General features: G+C 38.3%; 1 protein-coding gene across 1 annotated transcript; it reads left to right on the forward strand.

The window, feature by feature from the left end:
* Nucleotides 1–1,499: 1,499 nt before the first annotated feature.
* lix1l (limb and CNS expressed 1 like) lies at nucleotides 1,500–11,790 on the forward strand. Its single transcript, XM_084739198.1, has 6 exons — nucleotides 1,500–2,919; nucleotides 7,456–7,619; nucleotides 7,970–8,110; nucleotides 9,070–9,165; nucleotides 9,573–9,650; nucleotides 10,777–11,790. Exons 1-6 carry the CDS (start codon nucleotides 2,595–2,597, stop codon nucleotides 11,026–11,028), a joined length of 1,056 nt encoding a protein of 351 aa, XP_084595324.1. The 5' UTR covers nucleotides 1,500–2,594; the 3' UTR covers nucleotides 11,029–11,790.
* Nucleotides 11,791–13,998: the final 2,208 nt, after the last annotated feature.

A 13,998-nucleotide genomic window follows, 5' to 3' on the forward strand; every position in this document is an offset into this window, starting at 1 on the left:
ACGCCAGCAGATTATACAAACTGAGCTTCAGAAAACGAGTTGAGAACAACATCACTGTCCAAATGTCACTGAGCTGCATAGTTGAGGTTATTAACTGGTGCAATGAAATGAGAGCACGCCCTCCAGTGAGCCAAACACTCACTACATGTATGATATATGACTGTTGATTTTCCTGTCTGTTGTGTGCGTGTTCTCTGAAGTAAACAACAGGCCACATCTCAGGTTTTTAGGTTTTTTTTTCTTGGCTTCTGTGAGATTTTCACTGTCTCTCAGTCTACTGGAATTTGTGAAAAATTTGTTTTTGCAGATTCAGCTTGAAAAAAAAAAAGACATATTTAATGCTCCCTAGTTCCTCCTCTGAGCTCCTCTGGCCTCACACCAGACCACAGAAAGAATGAAAAATCACACAAGCTCCAGAAAGTCATAAAAAACATTTAGGAAGCACAAGAGGAGGTCCCATTTCCTCTTCAACTCTTTGTTCTACACAAAGTTGGTGGTCCACTCTCTCAAAGAGTTTAACCCAGTGGCTACAAACTTGCAGTGTGCCTTTTACAGTTTCAAAGAATGGATGGATCATCGTCTCTTTCACCCTCTTATCGAGTAAAGTGAGTCACTCGGCTTCCAGGTTTTAATCACATGCTTCAGGCTGCAGAGCTGGAGCTGTAAAGCCACACTGTAGCTGTGCTCTGTTGGTGCCAGAGGGAAACAGAAGAGGCTCACATTTCTTCTCTTGATTTTTCTCTGACTTTCCACGGATGCCTTCGTGTGCAATAGAAAATGTAGGAAATATCAAAACAGAATGCATGTGTTAAAAAAAATAATTACACTGTGAAGAAAAAGTAGAATTATCTTTCGCCCAAGTCTACAAAATAGGACATTCAGGACTTTGCTCTTGTATTAAAGAATTATAGCAGATCTTGCGCACATTTTTGTTCATCAGTTACAGCACAAGTTCTTTGCCATTTGACTATTTTTTAAAGGGGAGTGAACTATTACATTGTCAGTTTCTATTTGCAATAAGTAAACTGAAATTCCTCTGGCACTGTTTGTATTTGACTGGAAGATTAAAGACTCAGTTGAATGAATGAGATTAATTTATTAGCAGTACACACAGTACATCTATCAGAAATCTGTGATGAGTAAGTGCAAGCTGTAATATTAATTGTAGATTAATGTTTTAGTGGTTCTGTCATCCTTCGAGAAACATTAGAAACAATTAGTTTTATTCAATTCAACACAACAGCACCACTAATTATGGCCTCAAAAAGCTGACTTTTACAATCTAATGTCAATAAAAACAAAAAATTATGAACTTCACAAGTTGCAAATGCAAATTGTATTGCATTGGACACTAAAGGTTCACCTAATAAAATGGAATAAAATAATAAATCAGTGTCAAGGTCAGACAGTAGCTATCCCATAAACAAAGTATACATAAATACATTAGTAATTATGGAGAAACATGGAGATTCAGAATGTCAGAAAAATCTGTGTTGGATTAAATTTAATGCTGCATAAAGAAACAGATTTGTCACAATAAAATCACACTTTTTGTGATCTGTATTCTTGCAGACCATTCACAAAACACAGTCATTATTAACAGAAATGCAATACAAAAAATAAAAATGTGCAGTCTAATACACTACAAAAATTATTAGCACACACACAAATCATTTAACATCCCTACAACTTTAAAGCTTTAATAACTAGAATTACACGGTTGTATGCATCTGTAAAATATCAAATGTCGATTTTGTCATATTTAATGCATGAATTCTTCTGTGAGGTATCACTGACCTTTGACCTCCAAAATCTTATCAGTCCATCCTTGAGCCCAAGCAAACATTTGTGCTAAGTTTAAAGAAATTCCCTCGAGGATTATCAAAGAGATATCACATTCACAAGAATGCGATGTACATGCATATATAAGGAGAGATGGACAACCAAACAACATAATGAAAACATCCTACATTCATTTTATTGACAAGCTTGATTATTTATGTAGCACATTTTATGCACAGATTCAATTCAGTGTACTTTACACAGATAAAACCAAAAGCAACATCAATCTAATAAATATAATTGAAAGAAGAAATAAAATACATGGCAGTTTCAAAGAGAGTCATTAAAAGTTAAGTGGTTTAAAAGAAAATTTAAAAAGTACATACAGCAGAATAAGAACATAGTGAAAGTTAACCTGACTGATATATTTTGAAACACTGAACCCAGAGCGAAACAAACCTGCCAGTAGAGGATGCAATAAATTATAGTTAATGGGCGAAAACAACGGACATCGCTCGCTAAGCATGCAAAAATACTAACGTGATGGTGAGAAGCTGTGGAATACGAGGTGTCAGTGAAGGCAACATTTGACTGACAATCCCGCAGCCTAATCCAGAGAGTGAGGATGCATAGCAGCAGTGATATGTGTCGAATCAACATCGGCTAACTACTTCTTTCTGCTGTGATTGACAAAAGCCAGCTAACACTTTGTTCATTCAGCCTCCGGAGACCATTTCTGAGCCTGTAACGGTCGGGTTTAACGGTATAAATCTGATCCAGGACCGGGACTTCGTAGACGTTACGTTGGGACAATGGAATCTAACGTTATCCCGGACAGCGTCCGCCCTCAGCGGCTGCAGCCAGGCATTGGATTCGGTTCAGGACCGACCGGGACCCTCCGCTCCTCTCTCCGGCCCGGGGTGACGGTCCCCATCGCTCCGCTGTTGCCTTCCCCGGCCTCTCTGGCCGCCTCGTCCGGGCCTCCTCCTCCGCCGCCCCCGCTGCAGCTCCACAGCCTGTACGGCGGAGTGGGAGCGGGGCTGGGGTCGGGGGCTGCGGGGAACCCGGCGGTGCTGAAGGAGGCGGTGGAGGCTGTGGTCCGCAGCTTCGCTAAACACACACAAGGCTACGGCAGAGGTAACGTCCAGTGGAGATTATAACGCTCAGTTTAAAGTAGACATAATGTTAGGGTCATAAAAATGTCGTTTTGGTCAGTTTGGGGAGTTGTGAGGAGCGGAAAGACACTTTTATCTGCGCCATTTGTTTGGAAGTGGATTAAGAGCGGAAAAAACACACATGCTACACTCCTATGATATTCACGTTTGTCTACACACTGCCATATATACTGACTTTATATTATTTTAAATTGTATTATGGTCATTTTCACCTGATGCAACATCAACTAAATGTTTCTTTTAGTGATATTAAAAGTTTTCCTTTGATATTTACATGGCTGCTATTGTAACTCTGGCTTCAGTCACTTTATTATAGGATTAACCAGCACAGCTCTGGAGGATTACATTTACCAACAATAAGCCATTACATTGTAAATATAAATTAGCCACATTAAATTCTTGTTTGACATTGGACACAGTACAACACTGCCACTGTAATGTAAACAGTGAAAAATCTGAATAAACAAAAGCAGAGGCCTTATAAAAAGATGTAGAGGATGAAATCAGGTTATACACTTTTTACTGAGCAAAATAGAGCTTTTAGAGCTTTTTAAAATTTATTTTAAACGTTTAAAATGTATACATGTAGAAAAAATAAACAAAGCAAACAAATAATAAACAAACTTTTGATGAGAAACATCAATTAACATTTCATGTCCAAAAAGGAGCAGAAAGGAGCAACATGCTTGTCTAGCCCAACTCTTAATCTATACTAATCCATCAATAATCAGTCTATCACATAAATCCACCCTCCTGCCCCAGAAGACAAGATGTGCACCGATTAATCAATTAGGAATCGGTTATTAAATTAGTCACCAACTATTGTAGAAATGATCTATTAAACTGGTTAAAGTAACTTTTAATTTTAAAAAAAGTAAAAATTCTCTGATTTCAGCTTCTTTAATTTGTATATTTTTTGGGTTCTTTACTCCATAATGACAATTAACTGAATATCTTTGAGTTGTGGGCAAAATAAGACATTTGAGGACATCATGTATGGCTTTGGGAAACACCAATCAACACTTTTCACTATTTTCTGACGTTTTGTAGATCAAACAACTTATTGCTTAATCAAGAAAATAACCGACAGATTTCTGTCACCAACTATTTTAGAAATTTTCTATTAAACCGGTTAAAGTAACTTTTAATTAAAAAAAAAAAAGTTAAAATTCTCTGATTTCAGCTTCTCAAATGTGAGTATTTCCTGGTATTTTTGCTCCTCCGCGACAGTAAACTGAATATCTTTGGGTTGTGGATGAAACAAGACATTTGAGGTTGTCTTCTTAAGCTTTGGAAAACACTGATCAACATTTTAAGTGCCCAAACAAGTAATCGAGTAATTGAGAAAATAATTGACAGATGATCTTTAGTTGCAGCAATAGAGATGACCAAACTGTTTCGTGTTATCCTGTTGGAATGTAATGATACAGAAAAACAAAAAAAAAAAAAAAAACTCAAGGTATGATAATACAAAGTCAACAGTACAATATTTGTCATGATATTGAAAAAGAAAAACAACTCAAAAAAATGTGTGATATTAGATATATCACTGTGCCCATATTTATCCAGTAGGGCTGTGTGTTGCAAAGAATCTGGCACTACAATATGTATCATGATTGAGGGTTTATGATTCAATATTTTACAATATATTGCAATGCTGTAAGCAAGATGAAACTTACTTTTTTTTAGGATAACTGTCACAGTATAAAGACTAAACCACCATAAACATAAAAACACAAAATTAACCACTGCACCAAACCTCTGGATGTATCACAATACAATGTTTTAGAAAATCGATAAAGTATCACAAAACATAATATCGTGAAGCGTATTGATGTTTTCTTATACCCCTATTATCTATTAGTAAGGCCAAAAAAGGCTTGAACTACTGATATATAAACATTTGATTGATTTGTGCTCATGTTTAATTATATTGATGTCCTGGTGGTGATAGTTTAACCATCTTTTTATCCTTATATTTGTACTACAGCACACTGGTCTACAGCTATTTTTAAATTAACATTGAACCAAAAAGCTGCTAATTTTGGCAAAAGGAAACAGGAGCTGAGTGTTCCTGTTTGGTGCTAATAGGATTTATTTCCAAATGATTGTCCCTATGTGCTCTGACTAACGCCTCTCCCCTCCTCTATCTCATTTAGCCTACTTAACACCGTCAACATTGGCAGCACCGTTAAGACTGTTTAATCAGGACCATATTTTAGCCTTAATGTTGCTCCAATTGTGTGATTTACTCTCAGTATAAGGTAAATTATCACATTTTCACAGAAAATGTAAAACATGTGTCATATTTTGGCATTCGGCATCAATTATTTCCGGTACATTATATTGTAATTTAGGTTTTCCACACTTTCCCTGTGATGTAGTTATAATTATGCCATTACCAGGGAATTAAAAGGCTTTAATTTGCAATGAAAACACAATTAAGAGTATTAAAACAAAGTCACATAATTCTGTCAGTGATAATTTATTTAATACTTCTTCTATTTTTACTTTTCCCCATGACACATTTGTCAGATATGTGCTGACTGATGCCATGCCACTGCCGCATTGTGGATTTGAGTCTGGGCCAGCACCATTGTCACATGTTATCCTCCACTATCCGCCAATATTTCCTGTCTCTCTCTGCTTTATCCTTCAGGATAGGCTCAAGAACAGATAAAAAACAGACCAAAATGCATTATCTTATCAATGCCCTGAACCCATCAGATGCACAAAAAATAACTCTTTGTCTCTGATTTAAGGAAGCTAAAATGGAAAACACATGCTGTACATCCTGTGGTTCTTCTTAAGAGCTTAGTTTTGTTATATTTTAAACACTTATTGATTCGCATTATGTTTCCCCAGTCCCCATTTTCTGAGACTGCGCTAAAAACAACGTAAAAGTAAATAGCTTAAAGGGATAGTTCAGATTATTTGAAGTGGGGTTGTACAGTAGATAATGGTCAACATGCCACCAGTTTGGAGAATGAACTGCTGTGGACAGGCCACTTAGCCAAAGGTCCACCTAAAAAGTCAATATCAGTTTAAGTGTACGCTCTATTTCTAGTATTTTCGCCTCTTTACTTTACCGTAGGACAGCCTGTTTTGATGGGAAATTGCCTTTATATAAGCCTAATATTGCTCTTTCCAAACCAACCAAACTCCATAGACGAAATCAGTAACTTTACCGCGCAGGAACACTGGAGTTTCTGGTTTGCCACTGCCTCGATCTATTAGTTTGCTTGGTGACTTTGGTGTTTCTGAACTATTCTTGTAAAACACAGAAGTCACACAATAATACAAACAAAGTAACATGAGCAGTTGACCAGCAACTAATGTGTTCTGCAAAGTAAAATTACTGATTTTGCCTGTGGAGTTTGGTTTGGCATTACATAACAGTGATTTCCCATCAGAAAAGGCTGTCTGACAGCAAAGTAAAGTGGTGAAAATATTCTAAGTATAGCTCACACCTGAACTGTTACTGATTATTTTTAGGTCGACCTTTTTAAAGTGGTTAAAAAAAAAAACCATTCATAGCAGTTCATTGCTTAGCTTATGTACTGGTACTGTTGCATCCATATCCAGAAAGGGTCAAGGCCAGAAAATGTCCAAGTCCTTTATTGATCGAGTCTTTAAAAGTTTTCCAAGTAAGAAAATAACAGGGGACCACAGTTTTGAAATACATATCCCTGATTATTTCTTTCCACATTACATTTGTGGTGAAAGTATCACAGGGAGCAACACTGCTGTTTTCAATAGCACATACGTAATTACTTAATAATTGGCTAACAGCAAGAGAACAGTTTCCAGTGAACATATTACTTTCACACACAGTGAGAGCAATAACTTATTTGGATTGCAGTTTGGGGATTTAACATATTTGACGTTAGACTATATCTGGGCTTGTTTACAAAGCTGCAGCCCTAAAATGTTCTGATCAGGCTCCAGGCGCAGCATGGGAGCGAGAAGCAGGCCGCCTGTGTTCAAACTGTGAGAGCTCAGCGGGAAGGAGCTGAGGGGTAACAGAAGTTAAAGAGCTCTGGATAATGTTGGCTTCGCTCACATCTCCCTGCAGACCCAAACCCAAATGAGCCTTTCTGACTCAGCTGCAAATTTTATGTCTCTTCTTTGTTGTTGTTTCCTTTTCGAACGGCAGGAATCTAACTTTCTCACATGGGCACGTAACGTGTAGAGCGGAGGGTGTGTTATGGGATGCAGAATTTCCTCTAAGCAGGCAGCCACCTAAATGTTTTCAGGAAAAGCCTCTGGCATCCTTGAGACGGCCTTCCCCCCACCCTTTCCATCTTTGTGTTTGTGATTAGAGAGGATGTTGCAGAGCACAGCCAGTAACTAACGGTGCTTTAAATGCAAACTAATTAAAAAAAAGCCTTAAAATTTCTAGAAACCAGAATATATTTATGTAAACGAGGTAAATGATAACAGAAAATACTGATTTACCACAATGTGACAATGCTTCTCTCATCTCTGTGCCCTACAGTAAACGTGGTGGAGGCTTTACAGGAGTTTTGGCAGATGAAGTTGACCAGAGGGGCCGACCTGAGGAATGGAGCTCTAGTTGTTTATGAAATGGTCCCCTCCAACAGCCCTCCATATGTCTGCTATGTTAGTCTTCCTGGGGGCAGCTGCTTTGGAAGTTTCCAGGTACAATATCTGCATTGTCTTAGCATGAAACCAGGAGTTTCCTTTTATTGTCAAATAGTGATAACTGGACAAAAATGAACCCGTTTTGTTGTGGAGGAACCCTTCATTCTGTACGGTCAATGTGAGAAAAATGGCCTTGCTACACGCTTACTAAATTCCAACATACTTGCAACCACAACATACCAAATATGGATGCAAACTCAAGACCACAAGACTGTAAATTAAGGTGTGTGCATACTGTTGCTATCTTTACTCCATATAAAGACTGGCTGTCTTCAGATTTTTCGCTGTATGTCTGTGTTTCTGATGGTATCTGACTGCTAATGCACATTCTCTTCACTGTTTGACAGTTCTGTCCCACCAAGGCCGAGGCAAGACGCAGCGCTGCCAAGATTGCCCTGATGAACTCTGTTTTCAATGAACATCCCTCTCGTCGCATCACAGACGAATTCATTGAGAAGAGCGTCAGCGAGGCTCTGGCCTCCTTCAATGTGAGTGTCATATGATAAATGGCAGACAGTTGTATATCAGCAGTCAGAGTATATTTGCATCAATGCATCACCACACTGAAAGGAAACATGTGAGATACATATCCACCTACTGTATATTACTTACTTAAAGTACTGGTATGTAAGATTTGCAGGAATTTAGTGGCAGATATGGCAGAAATTTTGTATAATATGCATAAGGATGGTTTATTTGGTTGTTTGTGTTTTTTAAGGTTTGTATATCATTCTGTAGCTTCCTGGTGGTCAATACACTTCAGTTTAAGTTTATTCACAGAACAGTTTAAAATACAAGAACAATCATGTAAGCCATATTGAAGTATCTGAACATATTTTGGTAAAAATATGCATGTTTTCCCATGTGACCTGATGTAAGTTTCTATGTCATGACATTGCTTCATTATAAACCCCACAGGTTGAGGGAGTGGAGGGCATCAGAGATCTAACCTACATCTCTGGTTTTTGCTAATGGTTGACTGGGAGTTTCCATTAAAAAAAACAGATAAGAGTGCAGATGGAGTCACCCTTTAATATGTATGCATAATATATACCAATTATTGAAGCTTTGAAAAGAAAATCAAGGAAGATTACTTTGTTTTCCCTGATTGCCTCCCAGAATCTCTTGACAAGGTGGCTTCTATGTAGAGCTGCAACGATGAGTCATTAATAGATTAGTTTTCAACTATTAAATTAATCAGCAATTGTCTTGATAATTGATTTAATTACATTTGAATATTTTTTTAAGAAAAGAAAGACCAAGCCCTCTGATTTAAGCTTCGCAGGTGTAATCAGATCACATTTCATTCTGCATACAGTACATATATTAGATATCCTCATTATTTTCTCATTATTATATGAACCCCAAAATCCAGTATTTATGAAGCTGTTTTTTGGGCCAACACAGCACCCCAACGCTAACTAGTTGTTGTTGTTGTTGTTTACAGGGAAACAGAGAAGAGGCTGACAATCCCAACACAGGAATCGGGGCGTTTCGCTTCATGCTGGAGTCCAACAAAGGAAAATCCATGCTGGAGTTTCAGGTGCATAAACTTCAGGAATGTCTGAGTCGGGTTAAGTTTAATTTCATGCTACTCAGGCACACCAGGATAGTGTGAAAATAGCATTGGCAAGGTTTGAGTGCTGGCAGTGTGTTAAAATATTTTGCAAATTGCATTCGAGCTCAACTCGACTGTGCATACATATAATGTAACAAAGAAACAAACAAATTAAATGCTTTTTAAGACATCCAGCTCACGTAACTCCATCATACAATAATTTGAGCTCACATGTGACCTGTTTATCTTTTAATAATTGCATGGAGCTCAGTGTCTAATTGGAAATAGGAAGTCTGAAGGAGCATGCATGGTTCATCATACTGAATTGTTACATATTGTGTGTTCTGTGGTGAGTTTGATGCCTCATTACTTCTGGGTCGTCTGTCTTTCAGGAGCTGATGACAGTGTTTCAGCTGCTGCACTGGAACGGGAGTCTCAAAGCCATGAGAGAACGACAGTGTTCCCGACAGGTGCTGTCATTCAGTACAGTACAGTAGTGGTTTATCACTAGTAATTATCCACGTACAGTAGTACTTTTCATCACTTTTCATCAAGTTTCCTAAACAAACAAAGTCTGTGTCGACATTTACCCTACATAGCAAGACTGTCCCAGACAGATGAAGCTTTTTTTTTCTTCTTACCAGAAGGCAGTGGTGAGCTGGAGAATAAGATCACTGCAGAAGAAAATTCTAGCACAGGCTACCTTAAAGATGGATTTTAAAGATCCAGTGTGTAAGATTTGCAGGGGTGTTTTGGTAGAATATGGCAGAAATGGAATATAATTTATGAGAGAAATCTCATTAGTGTATAATCAGTTTACAACAACACGCACTGGCCTTTTGTTGCCTTAGAATAGTTTAGTAGTAATCTACAATATGGAGTCTGATATGTTGCACCTCCATGTTTTTACATTAGCCCAGGGCAAAACCAAATCAAACACTGTCTCTAGATACTGTCTTAGAAGATCTAGAATCTTACACACTGGTCCTTTGAAAATAATTTGTAGTTGCATTATAGTTTGTCCTGAGTTGAGTCGCACAGTAGATCACTGTAGAAGTACATTCCAAATAAGGAATCAGCAACTGGACTTTTACTTTCTCATTACCAGCTCCAATACCTCAACTCTGCTGATACAGCAGGAGACAATTAATCAGTCGTGCACAAGTTCAGAAAAGTTCAGAAAGTCAGCTCTCACCTTTAAGAAGCAGGTGCGCTTGAAGCACAAGCCTTGGCAGCATGATGCAACAGATTTTCAAGCAGAGGACCCCTCACTCACTTTCGTCAGGCAGGGCCCAATAACACAATAACTAACAGATCGAGGCAGCCGTAGATCAGCAACTCCCATCTTACTGTTTTGCAAAAGCAGCCTGATTGAGTGAGAATGAGTTATGGCAGTACATTGCTTAGCTTCTGTGTTGGTGTGCCTCTCTACATCTCCAAACTGAGGGCATGTTGACCAGCATCTACTGTAGGTTATACACTGACTATCGGCTACCTCCTACAACCCCACTTCAAATAATCCAGACTATCATTTTCAGTATCTTTGCTAATGCTGGTGCGTCCCTACTTCTCTGATATTCAATATTTTATTTACAGGAAGTGCTGGCTCACTATTCCCACCGGGCTCTAGATGATGACATGCGCACTCAGATGGCTGCCGACTGGGTGAACCGAGAACAGAGTGTAGCGTCCACCATCGCGCAGGAGTTGGCGTTGACAGAGCGAGAACTGGAGGATGCCAGGCTGGCAGGCAGAGAACTGCGTTTTTACAAAGAGAAGAAAGACATCCTGATGTTAGCTGTGGGTCAACTCAGTGCGGCCAACACTGCCACGCTGCCCTCACACTAAACCTGCCGTCCACCGTGGAAACATGCCTTCACACTCCGTAGGATTCCTGGTAACAGTATTGATCACTTCATAGATATAAAGGTGATGTCGTCTGACCTTTAGGTTTTATATGTTGCGTTTTGTTGTGACGACCAGGTAATCAGGCCTTTACTAACAGTATGCACATCCGTCCGTAAAGCAAACACTTGCCGCTATAGCCGTTACCTCTTTGTGCCTAGTGATTACAGGATAACTTACAGTGCTTTTTTTAAAAATATACCTGTAAATGTGCTTGGCATACCAGCTGAGGTTATTTCAAACTGTATTTACTCGAAGTAGATCTACAGAAACAAAGCCTGCCTTTCATCAGTGAATGTACGGGACAATATTAATATGAGTCATCAAACCAAACACATTTGATCGAGGTGTGGATCATTCTGAAGTTTGTGTCTTTCGTGTTTTGGGTGTGTTTACTAGCTTATGGTATTTTAGACTCTGGCAAGTGAAGGTGGTAAAATGTATGGGTGCTAAAGGGTAATTTTGGTATTTTTAAACATGGGCCCAATTTTTTTCATATTTTGGGGTCTAAATGACTAATAGGTATAACAAGTTTTGGAATTTGTCCAGTGGATTGTCTCAGCTGGCAGCCATGAAATGGGCTGTGGTTGCAACATAATCCTTAGGGGCAAATGTGCCCATCAAAGTACAACCCCAATTCCAAAATAGTTAGGACAGGATATTTTATGTTAGAACTGATGAACTTAATCGTCTTTTGTAAGTATACACTCCAACAAGTGTCAAAAAAGTTGCACCTATTATATAGTCATGTAGAAATCACAATGTTTAAAAAATTGAGCCCAGGTTTAAAAATGCCAGAATTACCCTTTAAAAACTTGACGTGTACATTAATAATCAGAATATTTCTGAAACATCACCACAAAAACAGCAAGTGGACAAAAGATCCCACCTAACAACCCTTTCATAATGTACACACAACCTTGATCTGCCTGTTGTAATGAGATTACAGTGTGAATATGTGAAAATTACATCCTCAAATAATACCAGAATTCAAATAGGCAATGAAAAATATTCTTATTGGCTCATGAAATCATTGGAGGGTACTTTGCAAAAATGTCAGCAGGTGACTGATTGCTCTGACAGCAGCTCAGGTTTTTTTTTTTTTGAAAAATCAGATAGTGAACCATCACTATGTTATTTCTTGTTTGTGAAGGCTTTTGACTATTTTAATGTTCCTATATGCCTGGTGACACTAGCTGAATGTATGTTTTCAGTGTGCTATCAACTAAAGGATCTGCAAACAAATAGACTATTGACTTTACTCGTGTGACACAGATTGTGTTTGTCATGTTCTTCATCTAGCAGCCACACTGTGCTGGTTGGAGGTAAAAATGTGAAGGCCAAAAAATGAGTTGAGGGTTTTAACAAGCTGATTCATCATGTATGAGTCATTGCCGTCAATACTAAACAGTACCAGCACTTGTGGTTTGTGTTTTTGACATACTGGAAACAGAATTTGTTTGTTAGCAGTGCTAGTGTAAGTCCATGGGCTAAAAACAAAGTATGTAACTCGCACTTAATCACCTTTTCAGACGTTTTTATGTTGAAGGACCTGATTTCATTTATAATGTAAATGTGATATGTTTATTTTTCTCTATCTATCTAAAATGTATTGAATACATTATAAAGATGAAGGCATTTCAGTGAGTAGCCTTTTAAAGACCCCATGTAATGGAAGTGAGAGTTTAATTGATGATGTGTGGTTCTGGTTGGAAAGAAATGTGGGCGGTGAGTTATGCAAGTTAAACAGCAGGAGGGTCCATCTCCCTGCTGGATGCTGGATTATCAACAGCAGAAACTCATTACACTAAATTTGAGGAGGCGACAAATAAGAAACAAAGCAGCAAAGTTTTTTATTTTATTGCTGAATCATTGTGCCTTTATGAAATTGGTAGTATGCAATAGTTTGACATGTAAAAAAAACCCTCTGTTTCATTTAATGAGGTCTTTAAAGGAAGTTCTACTCTGCTTTACGAGGTTTTTTTGTCATTTCATGTAAAAGTAAAACTAGATGACATGCTATGTTACTGTTACAGAACCTTAAAGGAATAGTTTGACAATTTGCAAAATTGGCATCCTGATCCTCCTACCAGCACGTCTAAAGCTCACTAGTCAACATGCTGTGTCGCATTTAAATGTACGAAAACCAAAGCGTAAAAATGGCAGTGCTCTGTTTCACATGGGGTTGTGTGCTCGACGAAGCAGCTTCTTGGTCAGTGCCAGTAACTTCTTGGAGTCTCCACTGGTTGCCTGGCAACTTCTCAGAGCCACAAAATAATCTGGCTAACCCGTTTCTTACAGTAGTTTAAAGGGATAGTTTGGATTATTCAGTGTGGTGTTGTATGAGGTGCTTATCCACAGTCAGTGTATTACCTACTTTATATACTACTCTGTCTCGAGAATCAGCAGGAGTTCCATCTAGAACACTGAGTAATGAACTGCTCTGGACAGGGTCAGCAACAAAATGTATTTTATCCACATAACAAATGTCCACCTAAAAAAAATCAATATCAATTTAAGTGTACACTATATTTAGAATATTTTCACAGCTTTACTTTGCTGTCAGACAGCCTTTTCTGATGAGACAGATTGTTTTCTCTCGCTCAACCACACATTTGTGAAATCCGTAGTTTTACATCGCAAAACACAGGAGTTTTGGGTTATAGTGCTGCCTATATTAAGAATACTTTCACTACTTTAGGCCACCAGACAGTCTTTTTGGACAAGAAACTGCCCTTTAAAAAGTCACACTATAAGACAAACAAACTAACCAATCAAGGCTGCAGTTGGGCAGCTCCTGTGTTCTGTGAAGTAAAATGACTGATTTTGGCCATGGAGTTTGGTTGGTGTAGAGAGAGCTTATATTTATATGTAGCTTATATGACAGCACCTTTCTGTTGGAAAATACTGTCT

The sequence above is a fragment of the Lutjanus erythropterus genome, chromosome 16 (assembly GCF_056507025.1).
Source record: "Lutjanus erythropterus isolate fLutEry1 chromosome 16, fLutEry1.hap2, whole genome shotgun sequence".
NCBI lineage: Eukaryota > Metazoa > Chordata > Actinopteri > Lutjaniformes > Lutjanidae > Lutjanus > Lutjanus erythropterus.